The sequence below is a fragment of the Micromonas pusilla genome (assembly GCF_000151265.4).
Source record: "Micromonas pusilla CCMP1545 genomic scaffold MICPUCscaffold_9, whole genome shotgun sequence".
NCBI classification, from domain to species: Eukaryota; Viridiplantae; Chlorophyta; class Mamiellophyceae; order Mamiellales; family Mamiellaceae; genus Micromonas; species Micromonas pusilla.
The window spans coordinates 719,024-741,370 of record NW_003315890.1 but is presented as its reverse complement, the minus strand read 5'-3'; the positions used below and the strand labels follow the sequence as shown (position 1 = coordinate 741,370).

At 68.8% G+C, this 22,347-nt stretch overlaps 7 protein-coding genes across 7 annotated transcripts; 2 read left to right on the top strand and 5 right to left on the bottom strand.

Annotated features, from left to right (window-relative positions):
• Positions 1-1,171: 1,171 nt before the first annotated feature.
• Positions 1,172-3,644, bottom strand: MICPUCDRAFT_48123 (uncharacterized protein; the record flags this gene model as incomplete). Its single annotated transcript, XM_003060956.1, has 2 exons — positions 1,172-2,332; positions 2,475-3,644. 2 exons carry the CDS (start codon positions 3,642-3,644, stop codon positions 1,247-1,249), a joined length of 2,256 nt encoding a protein of 751 aa, XP_003061002.1. The 3' UTR covers positions 1,172-1,246.
• A 185-nt stretch (positions 3,645-3,829) lies between these two features.
• Positions 3,830-6,463, top strand: MICPUCDRAFT_35033 (uncharacterized protein). Its single transcript, XM_003061220.1, has 5 exons — positions 3,830-3,926; positions 4,084-4,145; positions 4,319-4,391; positions 4,576-4,643; positions 4,856-6,463. Exons 1-5 carry the CDS (start codon positions 3,893-3,895, stop codon positions 6,320-6,322), a joined length of 1,704 nt encoding a protein of 567 aa, XP_003061266.1. The 5' UTR covers positions 3,830-3,892; the 3' UTR covers positions 6,323-6,463.
• Positions 6,464-6,496: 33 nt separating this feature from the next.
• MICPUCDRAFT_35032 (uncharacterized protein) lies at positions 6,497-7,905 on the bottom strand. The gene has a single exon (XM_003060955.1). It carries the CDS (start codon positions 7,625-7,627, stop codon positions 6,581-6,583), a length of 1,047 nt encoding a protein of 348 aa, XP_003061001.1. The 5' UTR covers positions 7,628-7,905; the 3' UTR covers positions 6,497-6,580.
• Positions 7,906-9,198: 1,293 nt separating this feature from the next.
• Positions 9,199-11,320, bottom strand: MICPUCDRAFT_63484 (uncharacterized protein; the record flags this gene model as incomplete). The annotated part of the gene is made up of 1 exon (XM_003060954.1): positions 9,199-11,320. A coding segment is annotated over one exon (2,122 nt), but the record flags the coding sequence as incomplete, so codon positions are not given.
• Positions 11,321-13,167: 1,847 nt separating this feature from the next.
• On the bottom strand, positions 13,168-15,652 carry MICPUCDRAFT_63483 (uncharacterized protein; the record flags this gene model as incomplete). The annotated part of the gene is made up of 1 exon (XM_003060953.1): positions 13,168-15,652. A coding segment is annotated over one exon (2,485 nt), but the record flags the coding sequence as incomplete, so codon positions are not given.
• Positions 15,653-20,736: 5,084 nt separating this feature from the next.
• On the top strand, positions 20,737-21,438 carry MICPUCDRAFT_41366 (uncharacterized protein; the record flags this gene model as incomplete). Its single annotated transcript, XM_003061219.1, has 2 exons — positions 20,737-20,755; positions 20,933-21,438. 2 exons carry the CDS (start codon positions 20,737-20,739, stop codon positions 21,436-21,438), a joined length of 525 nt encoding a protein of 174 aa, XP_003061265.1.
• A 131-nt stretch (positions 21,439-21,569) lies between these two features.
• Positions 21,570-22,145, bottom strand: MICPUCDRAFT_44659 (uncharacterized protein; the record flags this gene model as incomplete). Its single annotated transcript, XM_003060952.1, has 1 exon — positions 21,570-22,145. The coding sequence occupies one exon, from the start codon at positions 22,143-22,145 to the stop codon at positions 21,570-21,572; it is 576 nt and encodes a 191-aa protein (XP_003060998.1).
• Positions 22,146-22,347: the final 202 nt, after the last annotated feature.

The window sequence follows — 22,347 nt, the reverse complement described above, 5'->3', positions numbered from 1 at the left end:
ACGCGTTCGCTTCCCCCGCCGCTGAAGGGAACGCGTCGTCGTCGGCGTACCTTCCGAGCGCCGCGAGCGCCGGGTCCCACGCGCGCGGCTTAACCGGCGGCGCCGGTCCGCCGCCGCCGCCTCCGCCGCCGCCGGACGCCTTCGCCGCCCTCGCTCTCGCCGCGTTCCGTCGCGACTCCGCGAGGCGCTCCTCGCGCGACTGTCGAAACGGAGACGGCTCCGCGATCATCCCCAGCGCCCTCAGCGCCGCGGTTTGGTCGCGCGGCGCGGACGTCCCCGCCAACGCTCGTGTTGCGACGTCGTCCAACACCTCGCTCCTCCGCACGCCGCCGCCGTCCGCGTCCGCGTCCGCGTCCGCGTCCGCGTCCATGACGGACGCGACCCCGCGCGCGCGCCCCGACCGCGCGGCCTCGTCCAGCTCCTCCAGATGTCTGTGATGCAACTCGTGCAGCCTGACGTAGTCGTGATCCCAGTATCGCCAGCGTTTCATCATCGCCGCGAACGCGTGGAAGTGACGCGTGCTCTCCACCTTCGCGTCGATCGCTTCCTTGATCGCGCGCTGTCTCGACTCCGCGCGACGTTGCTTCTGCGCCGCGAGCGTCTCCTGCGACGTCGTCCTCGCCTCGCGCCGCGTCGTCTCGTCCTCCGATGATTTCGTCGCCGACGCGTTCGACGGTTTTCGTGGCTTCGGGTTCAATCCCGCGACGCCCTTCATCGTCGCGACGCCCGTGCTCGCTTGATGCTTGAGCAACAGCCCTTGGATCTTCGCCGCGTGGTCGCCCTGGACCTCGATCGTGTCGTGCGCGATCTCGTGCCCGCCGGTCCCGAGCGCGGTCTTCAGGAGCTTCGTGAGCTCATCCTTGTCGCCCTTTATGTTGCGGATGACGGTCACGACCTTCCCTCGCGGGCGCTTCTCCGTGACGACCGGGAGCGCGCCTTTCTTCGTGCCGCCGACTTGGAACGGCATCCAGAGACGGGGAGGTCTATCCGCGCGGGCTACGCGTGTTCGTCGACGCGCATCATGGTCGCGAGGACCGCGCGAGGAGAGAATGAGGGAGGGCGACGAAAATATTTTTCTCGAGACAGCGACAGGTACTCGTACACGTGCACCTCCTTCCACGAAAACGTCCGGTGGAGGGAGGGGGGGGGGGAACCGGGGGCACGCGCGTTCGAGGAAGGATGCGAACGCGACCGTTACAACTTTACGAGTGGAACGAACCCTCCGCCCCGTCGTCCGCTCGCGTCGTCAGTCCATCACGACGATGGCGTCGTCGTACCCCCGGAAGAAATCCGACGCCAACCTCCCGTCGTGCTCCGCCGACACCGGCGACCGCCGCCGCCGCATCGTAAACCCCGGCGGCAGCCCGAACCGACTCGCGAGCGTCGCGCGGACGCTCCCGACGGTCGTCCCCGCGCCCAACGCGACGTCGCCCTCCCTCCGCGCGCCGTCCTCGGGTAAACCGCCGCGGTACACGGGCACGAGCACCGCGCCCGCGGCGGACGCCGCGCGCGTCGCCGCGGCGCCGTACCGCGACGCCGTCGCCGACGCCGTCGCCGCCGTCGCCGCCGCCGCGGTCGCGCCGAAGCCCCCGAGAGGTCCAGGCGTCGTCGTCGTCGTCGCCGCCGCCGCCGCCGCGTGGTCCGCGGCGAGCCGCCGCCTCTCCTCGTCGCGCTCGCCGCGTCGTCTCTCGTCGTTCGTTTTCGCTCGCAACGCCTCCACGGCGTCGCGCTCGCGTCGAACCGCCTCGCGGTCCGCCTCGAGCATCTCGCGGTGCAGCTCGCGGTGACGCTCGAGCGCGTCCGCGTGCTCGCGCACCTTGTTCTCGTCGTCCGCGAGGCGCGCGAGCTGCGCCGCGCGCGCCGCCTCGAACGCGCGCACGTCGCCGTCCAATCGCATCTCGCGCTCCTCCACGGCGGCGGCGCGGCGTTTGATCTCCGCCGCCGCCTTCTCCTTCTCGAGCTTCAGCGCGTGCGTCGCCGCCGCGCACGCGTCGAACTCGGCGTCCAGGTCCGCGGCGCGGCGGTTCAGCGCCGCGCGGTCGCTCGCGCATCGACGCTCGAGCTCGTCGCAGCGTCGCTCGCGCGCGGCGAGCTCGTGCCCCGCCGCGGCGAGCGTCGACTCCGTCTCCGCGGCGGCGCGCTCGCGCTCCGCGATCGCCTTCTCTCTCGTATCCGCGCGCGACGCGTCCGCGATGACCTTGCTCGCGTCCGACACGATCGCCTCGAGCTCGCGGCGGTCGTCGAGGACGCGGTCGCGCTCTCTTCGCGTCGCCGCGATGGTCTCGTCGAGCTCGTCGCGTCGCGCGGCGAGTTTTTCCTCCGTCTCTCGCAACTGCGGGTCGTTCCATACAAAGCGACGTCGGGGTGGAGTTCAAAGGCGTCAGTTGGAGTTGAAAGGCGTCGAGGGCGGGGATTGAAAGCGTGAGATGGGCGGAGAGACACGCCGGGAAAAGTCCTTAAGGATCGGCGTTCACCACGCCGACGGGGTCGTATGGGGACCAGTGTATAGAACGCGCCTGCGCTTCGAGCGCCGCGTGCGCGTTGGCGTGCTCCTCGTGCAGCGTCGCTCGTCTCGACGCGTACTCGTTCTCGAGCGACGCCATCTCGTCCTTCAGCGCGCCGCACATGTCCGCGATCTTGCGCAGCATCGAGCCTCCGTCGGGGTCGACGAACGCGCCCGCGCCGGTCGCCGTCGCCGTCGTCGTCGTCGTCGGCGGCGGCGGCGGCGGCGGCGGCGGCGCGGGGAACGACAGACGCGTCTTCGCCGCGGGGTCCTCCATCCCGACGCTCGCGGCGCGGGTCGACGCGGGCGTCGCGACCGCGGGGCGCCGCGTGGGCGTCGCGTCGACCCGGTGGCGTCGCATGATCGCCGCGAGCGCGTCCGCGGGGCTCTGCGGCTCCGCCGCGCGCGTTCGCAGAGACGTCGCCGTCGCCGGCGCCGCCGCCGCGGGGTAGGGCTCCGCGGCGACGAACGCCGCGGGCGCGCCGCCGGCGCCGACGCGCCGCCCGTCGTTCAACAGCTCGGCCATCGCCGCGAGCACGTCGTCGTTCTTCTCGCGGTGATACCGCGCGTCGACGCCGACGCCCCCCGACGCTTCCTCGTCGCGTCCGGTTCCGTCGTCGACCCTGACCCTGACCCTCGATCCGATCGCGGCTCCGATGCCTCCCAACGCGAGCGCCTTAAACAGCGCGGGGACGTCGCGCACGGGCGCGTACGCGCGCATCCCGCTCGTCCACACCTCCGTGCCCTCGTCGATCTGCTCGTAGTCCCACCACGTCTTCAGCGCGTCGAACGCGACCGGCCCGACGACGTCTCCGTTCGCGTCTTTCGTCTTCCACATCTTCGATCGATCGAGCTCGCCGTCGCCGCCGCGCCCGGCGACGGACGCGCCCGCGCGCGCGCTGTTCGCCGTGTCCGCGGGGAGCGGCACCTTGAGCGCGGCCGCGAGCTCCGGGAGATGGCTCACCTGCTTGAAGTCGTCCATGCCGTCGCACCACGCGAACGTCTCGCGATCGATCGCGCGCGATCGCCACAGCCCTCTGAGCTCGACGAGCGTCACGGGGCCGCGCTGCTTCACCGGGTCCGCGGGATCCGAAGGGTCCGCGTCGACGTAGTACCACAGTGAGTTGCGAGGGTCGCCCATCGTGGCCGGCGGCGACGACCGTCGCGCCTTGGCGAGTGATGGACGCGCTCCGGGGACGTGGTCCGGGTCTCGCAATTTGTTCTTGCGAAAAAATGGCGCCAAACGCGCGTGGCAGGGCGTGCTGAGCGAGCGCGCGGGGAAAAATACGAAAACGACGGCTCCCCTCGCCTCATCAACACTGTTCGCCTCGCACGCGCGCGAAGGCCACCCGCGAAGAAGGAGTCGAGATCGTTTGAACTCCGCTCAAGATGCAGGGCATGCAAAGCCCCATCATGGTGATGAGTGAGTGATCCTCCCGACCTCGATCTCCGCGCGCGCGTCGTGCGAATCCCAACCATCCCTTCGCGTCTTTCATCGTCGTCTCCGCGCTTTTTTTTCGTATTCGTCGTCGCATCCTCGCGCGCGTCCTGACGCCGATCCCACCCCCCTCTCTCCGCAGACACCAACACCAAGCGCGAGACCGGTCGCACGGCGCAGCTGAATAATATCGCCGCCGCGAAGGTGCGCGTCGAACGCGAACGTCTCCCCCGCGCGCGGCGGTCAACCTTCGTCGTCGCGCGGCATCCATCCATCCATCTTCTTTTCAACGTCGTTCGATCGCCTCCGCTTCTGCCGCCTTCGCGAGATCTCGTCGCCGACCGCGCCGCACCCCGCGTCCTCCCTCGCGTTCACAGGCTGTCGCGGACGTCATCCGCACGACGCTCGGGCCCAGGTCCATGCTCAAGATGATCCTCGACGCGTCCGGCGGTGCGTCGAGTCCCCCCGCGACGCGATCGCGTCCCTCGCCGCGCGCGCCGATCCGCGACGATGTTCGTCGGCGACGACTCGCTCGGGGACTTTTTCCGCGCGATCCGATCGATCGCGCGCCATCCGACATCGATCGTTGACCGCCGCCGTTCCGTTCCCCCCCGCTCCTTCCCTACGTCATCAGGCATCGTGCTGACGAACGACGGCAACGCGATCCTCCGCGAGATCGACGTGACGCACCCCGCGGCGAAGGTGCGCGTCCCCCCTTCAGCGCGGATCGCGCGTCGCGCGCAGACAACCGACCGTCCGTTTCTCAACGTCGTCGCGCGCTCGACGAACGACGTTCAAAACCGAAAGAAATCGATCGGTCGTTCGTTCGTTCGTTCGATCGATCGTCTTCTCTCGTCCTCAGAAATCGACCGCTGACCGCGTCGCCGCCCCCCACCACCGCCACACGACGACAGTCCATGATCGAGCTCAGCAGGACCCAGGACGAGGAAGTCGGCGACGGCACGACGTCGGTCATCATTCTCGCCGGCGAGATCCTCCACCTCTCGCAGCCGTTTCTCGAGAAGGACATTCACCCCACGGTCATCGTCCGCGCGTACATGAAGGCGCTCGACGCCGCGGTGAAGATCATCGACGACCTGTCGTTCCCGATCGACGTCAACGACCGCGATCAGCTCATGAACATCGTCACGTCGTGCATCGGCACCAAGTACACGTCGAGGTTCGGCCCGCTCATGGCTAACCTCGCGTTGGACGCGGTGATGTGCGTGGCGGTGGACAACGGCGACGGCACCAAGGAGGTGGACATCAAGAAGTACGCGAAGATCGAGAAGATCGCGGGCGGGTCCATCGACGACTGCCGCGTCCTGAAGGGCGTGATGATGAACAAGGACGTCGTGGCGCCCGGGCGGATGTCGCGGAGGATCGAGAACCCGCGCGTGATGCTGCTGGACTGCCCGCTCGAGTACAAAAAGGGCGAGAACCAGACCAACGTCGAGATCACGAAAGAGGAGGACTGGGCGGTGCTCCTCAAGATGGAGGAGGAGTGGATCCAGGGCGTCTGCGCGCAGATCGCGTCGTTCAAGCCGGACATCGTCGTCACCGAGAAGGGTCTGTCCGACTTGTGCACGCACTACCTGTGCAAAGCCGGCATCACCGCGCTGCGCCGAGTGCGGAAGACGGATAACAACAGGATCTCCCGCGCGACGGGCGCGACGATCGTGCACCGCGTCGAGGAGTACCGCGAGGAAGACATCGGCACGAAAGCGGGGCTGTTCAAGGTTGAGAAGCTCGGCGAGGAGTTCTTCGCGTTTTTCGTCGACTGCGAGGACCCGAAGGCGTGCTCGATCATCCTGAGAGGCGCGTCCAGGGACACCCTGAACGAGGTCGAGAGGAACCTTCACGACGCCATGGGCGTCGCGAGGAACGTCGTGCACGACCCGCGTCTCTTACCCGGCGGCGGCGCCGTCGAGATGGCGGTCTCCAGGGCGATCACCGAGGAAGCGTTGAAGATTCAAGGCGTCGAGCAGTGGCCGTTTAAAGCGGTCGGCACCGCGCTCGAGGTCATCCCGAGGACGCTCGCGCAAAACTGCGGCGCGAACGTCATTCGCACGCTCACGAAGCTCCGCGCGAAGCACGCGGAGGCGACGGAGGAGAGCACCGGCGGCCACGCGTGCACGTTTGGCATCGACGGCAACAAAGGGACCATCGTGGACATGAAAGAGCTTGGGATTTGGGAGCCGTACGCGGTCAAGGTGCAGAGCATCAAAACCGCGGTGGAGTCCGCGGCGATGTTGCTCAGGATCGACGACATCGTGTCCGGGTTGTCGCAAAAGAACCAGCACGGCGCGGGGACCGGCACGGGGGTCGCGCCGACCGCGGATGACAACGACGAGGATCCCCCGGAGAAGCTCGGGGAGTGAGCGGCGCGGACGCGGCCAACGACGCTCGAAACGATTGATGATTGCGCTGGATTGATTTGATTGAGAGGCGAAGGGAGGGAGAAAAAACAGACGGACGAAGGCCCCGACACGTTTAAATGAAAAAACTTCGTAGTTGAACACACGTCACGCGCGCGAGAACGACGCGACCGATTCGAATGAATGCATCTCGTCATCACGAGATTAAAAGGCTGGTGTTCTTCTCTTTTCGTATCGTCTCTCCTCTCGGGTTCCTTCTCTTTAACCGAACCCGAACCCTTCGCTTCCTTCCCTGATCGCGAACAGCAACCGCTCCTGCAGCTCCTCCTTGTTCGCGTACTCCGGCAGATCGAGCTGGTTGAAGCACGTGTGCGCGCTGCACAGCCTCTGCCCGCCGCCGTACGCCCTGTGTATCTGAAACCGCTGCGGCCCGCTGATGCCCTGCAACGCCTTGAACCCGTCCAGCGGCACCTTGCTCGTGCCCGTGCAAAACATGAGCAAACGCGCGCGGTCCTCGTCGTTCAGATCGCGGACGACGTCCCAGAACCACCTCACCTGCGGCGACGCGGGCGTGTACCCGGTGTACTCCGTCTGCGCGCGCAGATCCTCGATGTCGATCTCGGGCGTGCCGGAGATCAAGAGCTCCAACTCGCTCGGGTTTAAAATCGCGAGCACGTCGTGCGGGACGATGTCGTTGAATCCCTCCGTGAACGCGCCGATCTGGTCTTTGATCGCGTTCGTCATCTTGTGCGCGGTGACTAAGTTGACGTACTCGAGCTTGTTCTCGTCCGTGACCGGGACGTTCGCGCCGTCCGGAACGAGATCGACGGTTTCCTCGACGTCGAACCACATCGTCGTCGCGGTCATCGTGAGGTGATCCAAGCCGCTCTCCGCGAGCGGATGCTCGAGCATGTACGCCAAGTTTCGGTGGTAGTCCGGGTCGAACGCTTCCATGTCCTCGTAGTTCAGCGGGATGCCGAGCATGTGCTTGTAAAACGGCCGCGTGAAGTGCGCGTCCATGAGGTGCCCGTCGTACACCGCCTTGCCGACGATTCTTCCGATGAATTTAAAATACGCGAGGTGATGGTCGTTCACGCTGCTGTTCGAGAACGGCTGGTACGACTGGTCCCCGGACGGAGACAGCTCGAACAACGCGTTCCCGGGGTTGAACATCTCTCGCGCGAGGAGGATGTACCACTCGCGCGTCAGACCGCCCGCGTCGATGCCCTCCTCGCCGCTGAACTGAATCGTGAGCCGCCCGCGCATCTCCGCGGGTTTCAGATGCTGCAGCTGCGTGAACGAGTCCATGAGCACCTGCTTCCGGTTGATGGTCGCGCGCACGCCGCCGTGGTGCCCCGTCCGCGGCTCGCTCTCCGCGAGATTCTTCAGCTTCGCTCGGATGTGCGACCGCTTGTTATCGAAGTCGATCAGCCGCGGCTTCTCAAGCAGGAGACGCAGGGAGTCGTCCAGCAGCGACGGCTGCGTCCGCACGAGCGCGTTGACGACGGCGCGGTGCTTGTTGGCGAAATTCCAAAAGCTCGCCGCGTCGCCGACGCCGTTCTCCGTCGCGTGCTTCGGCGGCCGCGACGGCTGCGACGGCGACGGCGCGACGGACCCGGACCCGGACCCGCCGAGCCCGCCCCCGGCGTCCGCCCACGGCGCGGGGGAGCTCGTGCGTAGGAGCGCGAACGCGGGGGACGCGACGCGCGCGAGCCCGAACGTCGCGCGCTCGTCGTCCGCCGCCGCCGTCGCCGCGGCGGCGGGCGCCGCCGCCGTCGGCGCGCGCACGCCGCCGCCGACGGAGGGCGCGCCCTCGGGTATCATCGGGTATTGGATATTAGATATCTTCGCCCCGGGCGCGGGGCGCTTCGACGCGTCGCTGACCGCGGCGGCGAGCGCGAAGTACGCCTCGAGGACGGGAAGGATGTGCCGCGCGCCCGGGGGCAACGATGGCGCGGCGGCGCCGCCGCCGCCCGCGCCGCCCGCCGCCGCCGCCGCGGACGCCTCGCGGATCGACGGCTCCAGCGCCGTCGCCGCGGAGGACAACGCGCTCCACACCGGGTTGAGCGTCTCCGCGAACGCCTGCAGCGCTCTCCCCCGCTCGCGCTTCACCTCGAGCGCGCGCGCTTCTCTCTCCTCCGGCGTCTTCTCCGCCGGGAACATCTCGATCGCGTCGAGCTCCTCCTCGTCGACGCCCTCCGCTCGCGCGCGCGCGATTCGTCGATTTCGGACCTCGCCGAGCGCGAGCATCTCCGCGCGTTCCTCTTCCAAGTCGTTGTACCACAGGAGCTCCTCCGTCGCGTGCACGAGGCGGAGCATCGCGGCGCCGGCCGCGGCCGCGGTCGTCGGGAGGTGGCTCGCGACGTCCTCGCCCGTCGCGGCGGCGGCGGCGGCGGCGGCGCTCACGGACTCGAGCGCTTTCACCGCGTCGTCTCTGCGCTCGCTCGCGCGCGCGGTGAGCACGTCCACGATCGTCTCGCGGTACTCCGGCGCGACGTACGCGAGAAGCATGAGCACGGAACGCGCGCGTGCGTACGTCACTTCCGTCTGACCGTCTCTTCCTAAAAGATTCGCGAGCGACGACAGCGTCGTCGGCGGCGCGTTCGCGAGCGCGAGCGCGACGCGATCGTACGGCGTCTGCGTCTTCTTCGTGCATCTCGCTTTGTGCCTCTTATCCGGGCCGCCTTCCTTCCGCGGCGACGGCGGCGCGTCCGCGGCTTCCGCGGCGGATTTTTCCTTCTCCTTCCTCTTCTTCTCCGCGTGCGCGACGTCCTCCTTCACCGCGGCGGCGTCCACTCCTCGCATCGCGTTGCACGACTTCAGGACGTACTCGACCAAGTGCAGCGTCAATTCCAGGTTCGCGACGTGCTGCGCGAACGACGGCGACCCCGCGCATCGAAGGAGAAGCAACAGCGCGTTGTCTGGCCCGTCCGCGGCGGCGTCCGCGGCGTCGTTCTCGCCGACGTCGTCCAGGATGACGCCCGTCGCGGCGCGGGGGTCCGCCGCGTGCGCGACGACGTCCGACGCCGCGTCTCGCGTGACCCCGAGCGCGGTGATCCGCGTCGCGACCGCGGATGAGTTCCGCGCCATGAACACCGCGGTCTCGAGCGCGCGGCGCGCGATGAGACGCGCCGCCGCGTCCGGCTGCGCGCAGATGACGTGCACGTCCTTTCCGAAGAGTTTGCCGACGCCGGCGGCGCCGGGCGCGCCGGCGTCCGCGTCCACGGCGGCGCGCACGGTCGCGAGCAACGCCCGCAACGTCGCGTCCCTCGTCCCGACGTGCGCGGAGAGGTTCAACAAAACCTTCGGCAGCGCGCTCTTCGCGAGCGGCGGGACGACGCGCAGCAGACGAACCAGCGTCGCGAGGTTCGCGCGGTTCACGAGCGCGTGTGGCGTCGTTCGCGACAACGCGACGCGGTCCATGAACCGCCTGCTGTCGCGCCCGTTGCCGTCTCGTCCCCCGCCGCCGGCGCCTCTGGCCGGGCCTAAGCCAAGCATCGAGCGCAGCTGCCGCGTGAAGTTCGCCGCCGCGTGCGCAGCCTCGTCGTCGTCTTCTTCTTCAATTTCGTTTTGCTCTTGCTCCGCGGCGGCGGCGGCGGCGGCTTGCGCCGCGCGCGCGTTGGCGCTCTGGCGGTACCGCGCCGCGTGACGCTCGCGGAGCGCCGCGGCCTCGGCTTGGAGCGCGGGCGTCAGCGCCGCGAGCGTCGCGGCGTCCGCGGAGAGGAGGACTTCCTGTCGAAGCTCCTCCGGGAACGTCGCTATCACGGACGCGGCGTCCATGTCCGCGTCCGCCGCGGCGCCGGCGCCGGCGGAGGGCATCGCGGCGCCGACGCACTCCGCCATCATCTCCGCGTTTGCCGCGGCCACCTGCGTGTCCCTCGCCGCCTGCACGCGCGCGGGGTCGGGCATGCCGTCGTTTGCCGCCGCGGCACGCGCCGCCGCGGTCGCAGCCTCCCGCGCGCGCTGCGCGTGCTCCTGCCAGTGCCTGCGAACCTCGCGCGTTTGCTGATGCACCACCTCGGCTTGCATATCCGGCGGCAGCGCGGCGAGAAACGACGGGTCGATCGGCGTGAAGGGGTTCACGCCGCTCGGTCCTCCGGCCGCGGTCGGCGAGCCGCCCTGCGGCGTGGACACGTCGGACGTGTTCAGCCGCGCGATCGCGCGGTTCGTCGCGAGGAGCTCCTCGCGCAGATCCGCGGGGAGCGCGGCGAGGAACTCAGAGTCGATGCTCTCGTCCTCCTCGGGTGGTTCCTCCTCCGCCGGCGCGGGTTGAATCTCAGACGCGGGGGGGTCCGGTGCGTTCGCCGCGGGCGGTTGCGGTTCCTCAGCGCGCGCGGGGACGGGCGCTTCCTCTGGTGCCGGTGCCGGTGCCGGTGCCGGTTCTGGTGCCGGTTCCGGAACCGGCGCCGCTTCCACGGGCGTCATCTCGACGTCGGGCTCGGGTTCGTGCTCGGGCTCGGGCACCGGCGCCGGCGTCGGCGCCGCCGCGGGCGTCTCCGCGGGAGCCGCGGCGGCGGGCTCCGAGGGAGCCGCCGGCGTCCGCGACGGCGTCGGCTCGAGAACCGTCGCGAGATGTTGCTCCAGATAGCCCAGCGGCGCGTGCCCCACGTCGGCGGCGCCGACGTTCGACCATGTCGAAGCCCGCGCGTCGCCGACGGATATCCCTCCGCGGCCGCCGGCGCCGCCGGCGCCGCCGGATCGACCGTCCGCTCGTTCGATCCGCAGCAGCGACCCCAAGGACTCCGTGGGAGGGAGGATGACGAACCCGCCGGCGCCGCCGCGGGAGATCGCGGCGATGCGAGGCGCGCCACCGGCGCCATCGCGCCCGGCGGTCGCGCCGCCGGGCGCGACCGCGAGCCGGGACATCTCGCCCGAGATTCCAGACAACACGTTTTGAATCGACGCCGCGGGCGCGTCGCGGCCGCGCGCGCCTCTCGCGCCCCCCGAACGCGGGTGCTCCGCGTTCGCGTCGACGCCGTCGCCGGTGGGGCGGACGAGCATCGGGTGCTGCAGCGACCCGAGGCCGCTGCCGCTGCCGCCGGCGAGGGCGGTCTCGACCGCCTCCGCGGCAGAGGCTGCGGCGGCGTGCCTCCCGGCGCGGCTGCCCCCGGTGGCGGCGGCGCGTCGACTCGCCTCGTCTAACGATCGCCTGAGCGAGAAGATGTCGGTCAAGATGCCGCCGCCGCCGAACTCGTGCCCGCCGCCGCCGCCGGCGGCGCGGCCGCCGAGCGTCCGTCCGATGCCGTGCGCGTCGAGCCCGACGGGCGCGCGTAAGATGGCGGAGCCGGCGCCGGTTTGCAAGACTAAATCCCGCAGCCGCCCGCCGGCGCCGCCGCCGACGCGAAGCTCCACGATCGGGGGCTGACCCCCGGCGCCGGCGCTGGCGCCGACCGCGTTCGCGATGATGCTCTGAAGCTCGGTCGCGATGGTGTCCGCGGTTCTCGCGCCGTGCCCGCCGCCATCCTCGCCGTCGTCGTCGTCGTAGACGTCGTTTTCGTCGTCCTCGCCCGGGGCGGGGTGACCGCCGAAGCCTCCGTGGCCGCCGCCGCCGCGCCCGCCGAAATTAAACTCGAACCCTTCCGGTTCCTCGACCTCGATGTCTTCGTCGAACGCGTCTTCGCCGTCCTCAGCCTCTTCCTCCCACTCCTCCTCCTCCTCCTCCTCCTCTTCCATCGCGGCCTCTTCGTCGCCTTCGATGTGCTCGTCCTCGGCTTCTTCGTCGTGATCGTCGTGGTCGCCGTCGTCGTCGTGGACCATCATGCCATCATCCTCGTGCTCTTCCTCGTCCATGATGTCGTCTTCGTCGCCCTCGGACTCGGACTCGTCCTCCCCGGACTCTTCCTCGGACTCCCCAGACTCCTCCTCGGAATCCCCGGATTCGTCCGAGCCGTCCAGGGAGTCGTCGTCCTCGCCCGACTCGTCGTCGTCGCCGCCGCCGTCCTGCTGGCCCATCAGCGTGTCGAACATCTCGTGCGCCACCGTCTCGAGCTGCGCCATGTGCGCGGGCGTGTCCCCGCCGACGTCCTGCGCGCTCGCGAGGAACGGCGCGGGGTTTCTCGCGACCGCGCGTCCGAGTTGCGCGCCGAGCGCGCGCGCTTGTTCGCGCGGCGACAGCGTCGAGATCGGCGGTTCCGCGATCGCCGCGGGCGCCGCCGCCGTCGTCGTCGTCGTCGCCGCCGCCGCCGCCGTCGCCGTCGGCGCGACGGCGCCGGCGTCCCCGCCCGATCCATCCCCATCGCGCGCCGACGCCGACGCGTCCTCTCCCTTGCTCTTCTTCGCCGCGTCGACGACCGTCTGCGGTCGCGTCAGCACCTCCAGCGGTCGCAACATCGCGTTCACGAGATCCGGGGACGACGCGTCGTTCAGGTCCACCCGCGTCAACGCGTCGCACATCGCCGCGAGCAAGTCCGCCTCTTTCATCCCGCGCTGAAGATCCGCGAAGAGGTTGGACTTCGCCCCCGACGCCGTCTTCGGCGAGTGCGAGAGCAGCGAGTTTATCAAGTCCACGAACGCGCGCGCGGGGCCGTGCTTGACGTCCTCGTTGCCGGTCGCGTCCCCGGCTTTCAGGGCTTTGGAGACTTCGTTCAGGACGCGTCGTCGCGCTTCCGGCGAACGCACGCACATCGCGAGGAGGAGATACGCCGCGCGTTCGCCGCCGTCCCACCCGGGGTTCTCCGCGACCGCGCCGGCGCCGCCGACGGTCGCCCCCGCGGCGGGGAGCTGCGCGTATAGCACGTGCTTGAGCAGACCTTTCGCGTCGTCTTTCCGTAAAATCTGTCCCACGGCGGTGGAGTACACGAGCGTGAAGTCCGTCAGGAGCCTCAGCGCGAGCGACGCGCGGACCGCGGCGAGCGACGGCGCGGTGACGGGGACGTTCGTGTCTCCGATGCGCGCGGTCCCCGCGGGCGGCGCGGCGTCGCCGCCGTTGACGTCCATCGCGACGGCGCCTTCGCCGGCGGGCGTCTCGTCCGCCGCCGCCTTATCCGCCGCCGGGGGGGGAGGGTACCCGAGCACCGCGTTCGCGAGCGCGTCGATGACGGCGATGAACGTGGACGAGATCTTCACCTTTTGCGTCGGTTTCGCGCTCTTGACCGCGGGAGGTTGCTCCGCAGGCGCGGACGCGTCGGTTTTGCCGTCCGCGGATTTCTTTCCGCCCGCCACCGCCGCCGCCGCCGCCGCCGCCGCGCCCGTCGTCGTCTCCCCCGGAGGCTTCAACGAGATGACCCTCCTCCCGTCCACCTCCTTGAACGTGCAGCACTTCTCCATCGCGGCGAGGAAACACACCGGATCGCGCGATATCACCGGCCTCAGCGACGACAACGCCGCGAGCATCGTCGTCCGTCCGCGCGCGTGCCCGGGCCCGCTGAGCGCGGCGTGAATCTCCGCCTCCATCGCGGACTGTAACGTGTTGACGTCCTCCACGATGTGCCGTAAGATGGACGCCGCGAGGGCGTCGTACGCGGGGAACGCGAACCGCGCGGGAAGGTCGAGAAGCAACCGTAAGCACCCGGCGTCTAAGACTTGCTTCGCGCGCGCGTGCGACAGCGTGAGGTGCGACAACAGCTGTAACGCCGCTTGGACGCCGCCGACGTCCGCGTCCGACGTTCTCGCGCTCGCGATCGTCACCCCAGGGGTGACGTCGCCGTACTTCTCCGTGAGTCGCAGGATGTTCACGCACAGCTTCGTCGCGCGGACGCGCGAGGGTTCGTCGAGGTACCCCGCCGGGTCGCCGCCGATGACGTCCGCGATCGGCTTTTTCGCGGGCGACGTCTTCTCGGCGGGTTTCGTATCCTCCGCGGCTTTCTCTTTCTCCTTCTCGCCGCCCGCGTCGTTCTCCTTTTCCTTCTTCCCGTCGCCCGCCGCGTCCTCCGTGTTGATCATGCGCCACTGCGACATCGTGTCGAGCACGAGCAGCATCCCGCTCGCCCACCACGGCATCATCGCCTTCCCGCAGTCGCTCGGTTTCCCCGTCTCGGGATCCGCCGCGCGCGCGGCTTGAAATTCCTCCAGCGTCGCGAGCGCGAGGTCCACCACGTCCTCCTCCGCCGCGGGATCTCTCGCGTCCGGGTCTTCCACGAGCACCAGCGCGAGGAGATGGACCGCCGTGCACAGGCGCTTCGCGTGCGTCTCCTCGTCGTCGCCGTACTTGAGCTGCGCGCTCTGCGAGCGCACGGCTTGCACGAGCGCGCGCACCGCGGAGGTCCGTGCGTCCCCGTCCGCGCGTTTAAACGCCTTCACGAGGAGATCCGCGCCCGCGAAAGCCATCGCTTCGTTGCGCTCGGACAGCCGCAACAGCGGAGGGATCATCGCCGCGGGCGAGGGTAATGACGACGGGTCGACGTCGAGCGGCTCGGGAAGCGGCGGCGGCTTCGCGGGGGCGCTCTCCTCTTTCTTCGCCTCTTCGTCCTCCGCCTTTTCCTTCTCCGCCGCGGCTTCGATCTCCTCCTCCTCGCCCATGGACATCGCGAGCGCGCGCATCATGTCCGCGTCCGCGTCCGCGCTCGCGGTCGGCGGCGGCGACGTCGTCGTCTCCGCCGCGGGCGTCTCCGCTGTGGGCGTCTCCGCCGCGGGCGTCTCCGCCGCGGGCGTCTCCGCCGCGGGCGTCTCCGCCGCGGGCGCTTCCGCGCCGTCCGCCGCCGCCGCCGGTGGCGGCTCCGTCGGCGCCTCCGCGGCGGCGGCTTCGGCGTCCGCCTCCGCAGCCTGCTCCGGATGCGTGAACAGCCATTCCATCGCGAGCTCGATACTCTGCCCTCTGACCGCGACTAACGCCGCCCTCGCCTGCGCGTGCGAGAACCCCATCTCGACGATCGAGCTCGTCATCTCCGGCGACGGCGAAAACGGCGGCGGCGGCGGCGGCCGCGCCGCCGCCGGCGCGGCCAACGCCGCGTTCAACCCCTCCAGCGCGCCCATAGTGTCGTGAAGACCCCGCATCGCGGCTTGAACGTCGGCTTCCGCGCTCGGCACGGTCGCGCGGCCGCCTCCCGCGCCGCCGGCGACCTTCGACGTTCCCTCCCCGAGGTGCTGCAGCGCGGTCATGAGCGATGACGCGGGTTGCTCCGGGCAGTGCGACAGGTACTTCGACTCCCACGCCTGCATCACGCTCTTCGCGAACGTCGCGTGGACGTGCTTCGCGAACGCCTGCGCGCTCGCCGCGGGGGCGAGCACCTCCTCGTACGCGGGCAGCGTCCTCCAACGAATCTTCTCGATCGACATCGATTCCGTGATCAGATTTTCCGGGTCCGCGATTTTCGGCGCCTTCGCCGTGAGAAGCGCGCCGGCGTTCGACGACCCCGCGAGCACGGCGACGTTTAACAGCTGCTCGAGCAGCGCCATGGAGTACTTCAGCGAGCCGTGGACCTGGTTCACGTGGTGCGACGGGATGCCGTCCTCGTAGATGACTTGGGGGGATCCAAGAACTGACCTGCGCTGCGCTGTGTACGTGTACCCGGCCCCGTCCTCTCTCTCCGCGGCCGCGCACACCTTCTCGAAGTTCGTCCACAAAAACGTGAAGACTTCGCGCAGTAAACCGAACCCGCCGAGCGAGCGGATGTAATTCAGAAGCAACGGCTGGCAGCTTCGTCGTCGCTGATCGATGAGCACGGACTTGAACGTCCCCATCATGAGACCTACGTATCGCTGGAACACGGCCGCGTGGTACGGCACGCACGACGGCGCGACCTCCGCGGCGCGGACGATGAACGCGTCCCCGGCTGCCATCTCCCGAAGCGTCTGCGTGAGTTCGATCGCGAGGTCGTACGCCGCGGCTCGGCACATCGCCGGGCTGGAGGGGTCTTCGCGGTTCCGCAGCTTCGACCCCGCCGCGGCTTTGGACAAGGACGAGCAGAAGTAGTTGCACGACGCGCCGAAGTGCGCGCACGCTTGTATGATCGACGACATCGTCTTCGCGTCGCCTTCTTCTTTCGCAACACGTCCAGAAACAATTTCACCTGCTCGCCAATCAATTGCTGTGTGACAACTTGCGGCGGCGGCGTCTTTTTCTTTCGCGTCCTTTGGCGTCTCCGTCTCCATCTTCGCCGCCTCCGCGCCGCCCTCGGCCTCCACGCCGCCCTCGGCCTCCGCGGCCTCCGCGGCCTCCGCGGTCGCGGCGGCGGTCGCCTTCTCGTGCGCCTCCCTCCGTTCGACGCCCTCGGACAACGCGCTGACGATCCAATCCGTCGCGCGTTGTAACCGCATCACGCCCGAGACGACCCCGCGGCGCCAATGCTCGCCGCGGTCCCACGAGTCGTACGACAGCAACTCCTGGAGCGATTGCGGGGACGAGCGAAGCAGCGCGGTGCTCAGACCTAACAGCGCCTCCGCGTTCGCGAGCGGCTTCACGACGCCTTTCAACCGCGTGTTGACGTGCGACCGCACCTCTTCGGGGTCGATATGCGTCGGATGCCACTCGTCGTACGGCCCGTCGGGCGGGACGTTCGACGTCGGGACGACGACGTCGCCGTTCGGTCTCGTCGTGACCCCGGACGCGAGGAGCGCCCACTTTTCGTGATGACACACGTTCTCCGCGCACTCGGTCGCGTGTTCGAGCGCGCGCGTGAGGTCCGTTTGCACGCGATACGCGACCGCGGACACGTCCTCGAGCACGCCGCACAGCGACCGAATCGTCACGGACAGCGCGTGGCACGCAGAGGAGGACGAAAACGTCGAAGGCAACAGCGGCAGCGTGTGGAGCTTCACGAGGAGCTCGATCCCGCCGCCTTTTTTGAACTCCTCCGCGCAGTCCTTCGATGGGAGCATATTGTCGAGCAGCCGCGCCGCGTTCGCGATCGCCTCGGAGAAGAACGCGGGGCTCACCGTCGTCGTCGTCGTCGTCGTCGTCGTCGTCGTCGTCGTCGTCGTCGTCGTCGTCGGCGGCGGCGGCGGCGGCGTCGTCGGCGGCGGCGTCGTCGTCGTCGTCGTCGTCGTCGTCGGCGGCGTCGTCGTCGTCGTCGTCGGCGCCGTCGGCGGCGCGTCGTCCGTGTCCATCGGCGCCTCACCGCGCTCGCTCCCCACCGCCGCGCCGTCGCCGCCGTCCGCGACCTCGTGCGCGTACCCGTCGCCCGCGATCGCCGCGTTCGTCGCCGCCGCTCCCTCGGACGCCCCTTTGATTTCATTCAAATCTAGGGAACCGGCTGCCCGGCACGCCGCCGCGTCGCCGCCGCCCAAGTCGACCAACCGCCTGAGCACGTTCAACGCGACGCCCACGCCCGGTACCAACAGATCCGGGACGTGCCGCAAGAGCTCGTCCATGTTCCCGCCGATCACGCTGGCCGTGTCCCCCTGCATCGCGCGCGAGTACGACCGCGTCGTGAACGCGATCACGAGCGCGTTAAACGCGCGGCTGTTCTTCACGCGTTCTAAACCGAGCGGGGACAAGCACAGCGCCCCGAGCGTGTTCGGGAGGCAACACAGCGCGTCCGCGGACGGCAACGGCCCGGGGTCGTCCATCTCCCACGCCCGGAGGAACGTCTCCGGGACTTTCAGCGCGTCGAGCTTGGGGTAACACGTCGGCTCGTGATTCATCACGTCCGAGAGGAGGTTCGACGCGAGCGAAAACACGCCAGCGCCGAAGAGCCTGGGGTTTTCAAACATCAAATTCAGCGAGTGGCACAGCGGCGAACCTTCCTCGAGAGTCGTCGTCGCCGCGGTGCTCGTCCCGGGGGCGAACGACGTCACCGCGAGCGCGCGCATGAGCGCCTTGAGAAGCACGCGACGCGTGGACGACACGAGGTAGGTCTGCGTCGGCGCCGGCGTCCCCGCCTCCGCCGCCGCCGCCGCCGCCGCGGTAAACGCCGCGCCGTGCGTCGCCTCGTGCTCCGCGAGCGCGTCCTCAGCCTCAGCCTTCAGACGATCGACGATGAGCTCGATGCCGCCGAGTTCTCTGAACGCCGTCGCCGCCGCGGAGGTGTAGTCGATGAACACCTCCAGCACGTGCACCGCGTGCGCGACGATGTGCACGTGCCGCGGGTTTCTATTTTTCAAAAGCGGCAACAGCACCGGCAACAGGCTGACGTCGCGTAAGCACTGGCACCCCGCGTGCGACGTCACGAGCGTGGAGAGCAGACCCACGAGCGCGTCCGCGAGAGGCACGGGCGCGTCCGCTTCCGCGTTCATCGCGTCGAGTTCGAGCTTGGGTAAGTTCGCGGCGACGAGCGCCGGGCCGATCGGCGGCGACGGCGCGTCCGTCAACGCGGTCACCGCCTTTGAAACCAACGACGCGAACACGGCGACGTTACCGTCGTTCCGAAGCGCGGCGATCACCCCACCCTGGTGGTTTCGATCCCCCGCGAGCGCGGCGAGGACGCGCAGCGTGAGCTCCGTGACTCTCGCGGGGACGCCCCTCGATTCCATTCTCAACGCGCGAAGCAACTCCGCGATGAACTCCGGCTGCGGCTCCGCGAGGAACACGAGCCCGAGCTGATCCGACGCCTCGCCGTTCGCGCCCGAGGTGGCCGAGCCGCCGGTCGCGGCGTCGGACTGCAGCAGGACGCAGAACGACAGCAACCGAATCTGCGCCGCGAGCGCGGCGCCATCGACGCTCGCGCCGAGTTTCGCGAGGCGCACGCGAGCGAACAACGCGAACCGCAACTCGGCGTGCACCTTCGCCTCGCGTATCAGCGCGTCCGTGGTCTCGTGGTCGCCGATCCCGTCTTCGTGCGTCGCCTTCTTCGTGATCGTGCGCGCGCCCGCGGCGCCGACGTCCCCGAGGAGCGCGTCGGCGCCGCCGGGGGAGTAAAACTCAAAGTGCAGCGCCCCCGGCGACTCGATGACGTCCGCGCTCGGCTTCTTCCCATCCGCGGACAGAGGCACGCCGAGGACGACGGACGGCGCGGACGTCGATGTCGACGCGCCGCCGTCGGCGGCCGCGCCGGAGGTGGACTCCCTCGAGTCCGCGAGACCGCTGCACAGCGCGAGGAGTCGCGATCGGAGCGTCGCGTCCGCTTGAAACCGCGCGTTCGCCCTCGACCCCGGCGGTCGCCGCGTCGACGTCGCCAGGAGGCTCAGCGCCGCGAGCGCGATCTCGACGTCGTCGCACGCGAGCAGAGAGCACAGATGCTCCGACGACGCGTACAGCTGGCGGTTGGTGCAGTTCTCGAGGATGATCCGCGACGCGTGCAGTATCCACGCGAGCGCCGCGGACGGGATCGGCCCGGCGGGGTCCTCGCGAGGGAGGCCTTCCAGCCGGAGGTCCTTCCGCTTCTCGACGACCTCGACGAAGTAGTCGTCGAAGTGATTAAACACCGTGATCCAGTGCTGGAAGTCGCCCTGGAAGGATCGAAGGAAAGGAAGCGTCGCGAAGATGAGCGACGGTGGTGGGGAGCGCCGCGCGTCAGGAGGGTCGATCGTCTCGGGCGCGTCGAACGCATCGATCGAAGAAGAGAAGGCGGCGGGACGCGACCGACGACGACGAGAGAGACGGAGGGACGACCGAGTGATGTCGCGCTCGATTATGGATGCGACCGTAACGCCCGAAGGATACGGCGGCACATGGAAGACGGCGACGTGATCTGGCGTCGTGTATTCCCGCGACCGTCATCTCCTCGCGGATACGGCCGCGGTATGAAACGGCGCCGGCGGCGATCGACGGACGGGCGGCAGGGAGGGAGAAAACGAACGCGATCGACGAGTCGCCGATCTCGCGTCGACGGCGTCGCGCGCGCGCGCCGCGACGACCGAGCGCGCACCTTTCCGAACGCCCACGCGAACGGCGGGAACACCGCGCTGAGGTGCCCGGCCGGAGTGGACACGATCTGGTCCACCATCGCCTTCACGGCCGACGGCTGCGGAGGGAGGGGGAGAGGAAGGACGTGGAAGGAAGGTGGGCGGGACGGATGGAGGAGGTCAGCGAACGAGATCTCGACGCCGCGGCGGGCGCGACTCGCGAGCGACCAGAGGCGATACGACCGCGGGCGCGATGCGCGTGGCTCGAGCTCGCGCGACGTGCGCGGGCGATATCGCGCACCGTGTCCACCTTCTTCTTCGGCGGGGAGACCTTCACCATCGTGGCTCGGATGGAAAAAGCGGCCTCTAGCTAGCCGTCTTTTCACTCTGATGATGCGACGACGACGCTCAGACGCGAGACGCCATCGCGCGCTCGCGCTGAATCGAAGATCGCGAGATGGGATCGGCTCTCGCGAATATGCGCGACGTGTCTCGTGCTCGAACGGCCCGACGCGCGTCCGTAATGACCCCGCGAGCGCCTCGGACGTCGCGTCTGCTGAGGTGCTCACATCTCGTAGTCTCCCGAGGTTTGCGCCGCGCCGCGCCGTCCGACCGCTGCTGCTCCAGCTCCTGCTCCAGTCCGTCCGGGGAGAAATCTAGCCGAGAGAGTCAACAACGGCGCGCGCGGACACGTCGCGGCAGCGCTTCGGAGGGTCTCGCTCGCGCGCGCGCGGCTCGAACGCGACCGCACGGGCATCATGTCGGACTCCACGAGAGGTACGACGCGCGACGTCGCCCCGCGCGCCCGATACGTCGCGTCGTCGATCGATTCCGGCGCCGAACCGTTAGAGTCGACGCCCCGTCGAACGCGCCAGCGAACGAAACGAAAACCGCCCTCACCGACGACGTCCGTCCCAATCCCAACCGTCACCCCGCGCCCCCGAACGTCCGCAGACAACGTCTACATGAGCCTGTCGTTCAAGTTCAACGCGCTCATGGTGTACGCGTCCCTCGTCGTCGCCGCGTTCGTGGACGCGTACACGGACAACACGTACTCGTTCGAGGCGCAGATGGACATCATGACGTTGGTGTTTCAAATCTGCGCGATGCTCCTCACCGTCGTCGCGCTGTACAACGTCATGAGCGAGACGACGTATCTGAAGAGGATGTACTACGGGAAGATCGTCGAGGAGTTCTCCCCGACGTTCTTCGCGCTCGCGACGTACTTTGTGTTCATGTTGATATCGCGCGTGTACAAGGTGTCGTTGATATTCGCGGGGTATCCGCAACTCGCGATGTGGGAGAGCGCCGCGGGGTACACGACGTTGTACTCCCTGATGAAGGTGTTTAACGTGTTGTATTACTGCACCGTCGTGTGGGCGATGCAGAAGCTGTTCGCGTCCCCGGAGTTGTTCAAGGCGCGGGAGACGGCGTTTCAGCCGGTGCGGCCGAACTATTGAGAGAACGTTCTGTTCGAGGGGGAAGCGGCGCGCGCGCGGCGCTCGCGGCACGTAGCGACTAGGCAGGGTGTGTCATTAAACGAAACGTAGCGGACATCTAAGAGACGAACTATGATATCGCGTCCTCCACGTCACGGGGCCGCGCCGCTCCCCGCGCGCCTCGACACGATCTCCGCCTCCCACGCCTTCCCGACGTCCGTCGCGAACTTCCCGCGCGTGGACGCGAAGAAATCGCTCAGGTCCTTCCCTTGCTCGCGCTCGTACTCCCCCGCCTGGACGATCATCTCGAGCTTGTCGAGGTCCTTCACGAGCTTCGCCTCGTCCGTGACGCCGTCCTCGTACTCTTGCCACAGCGCCTCGATCTCGTCCCCGCCGAGGTCGTCCCCGAGCATCCCGCGTATCAGTCGCATCGCGCCCGTCTCCATCGCAGCCTTCTCCACCTTCGTGACCGGGTCGTGCGGGGTGATGTCGCCGACGATCGCCTCCGCGAGGTCGTGAATCAGCGCGAGCTTCACGCACCTAGATTGGTCCAAGTGTGGCATCGACTTGGACGCGACCATGGCCATCAGGGACATGCGATACATGTGGTCCGCGATGGACTCGGGTTTGTCCACGCCGTGGTTGACCCATCCCGTCCGCGGCGTCGTCTTCAAGTTACGCGTGAGGTGCAGGAAGTCGATCGCCCTAGACGCGGGGGTCGAGGCCATGGATACGACGCGGCGCGGCGCGCGCGCGGGATGCGGACGCGTCGGATTTCGGACGACGACGCGCGGGAACGACGTCGCGCGCATCCAACGAGTGGAATGGAAACGTTCACGAGTACGTACTGTATCAAAGATCAGCCGGTTCGGTCAGGCGCCGCGAGTCGTTCGCCGTCGTGACCTAACACGTTCGTTACAGAATAACCGT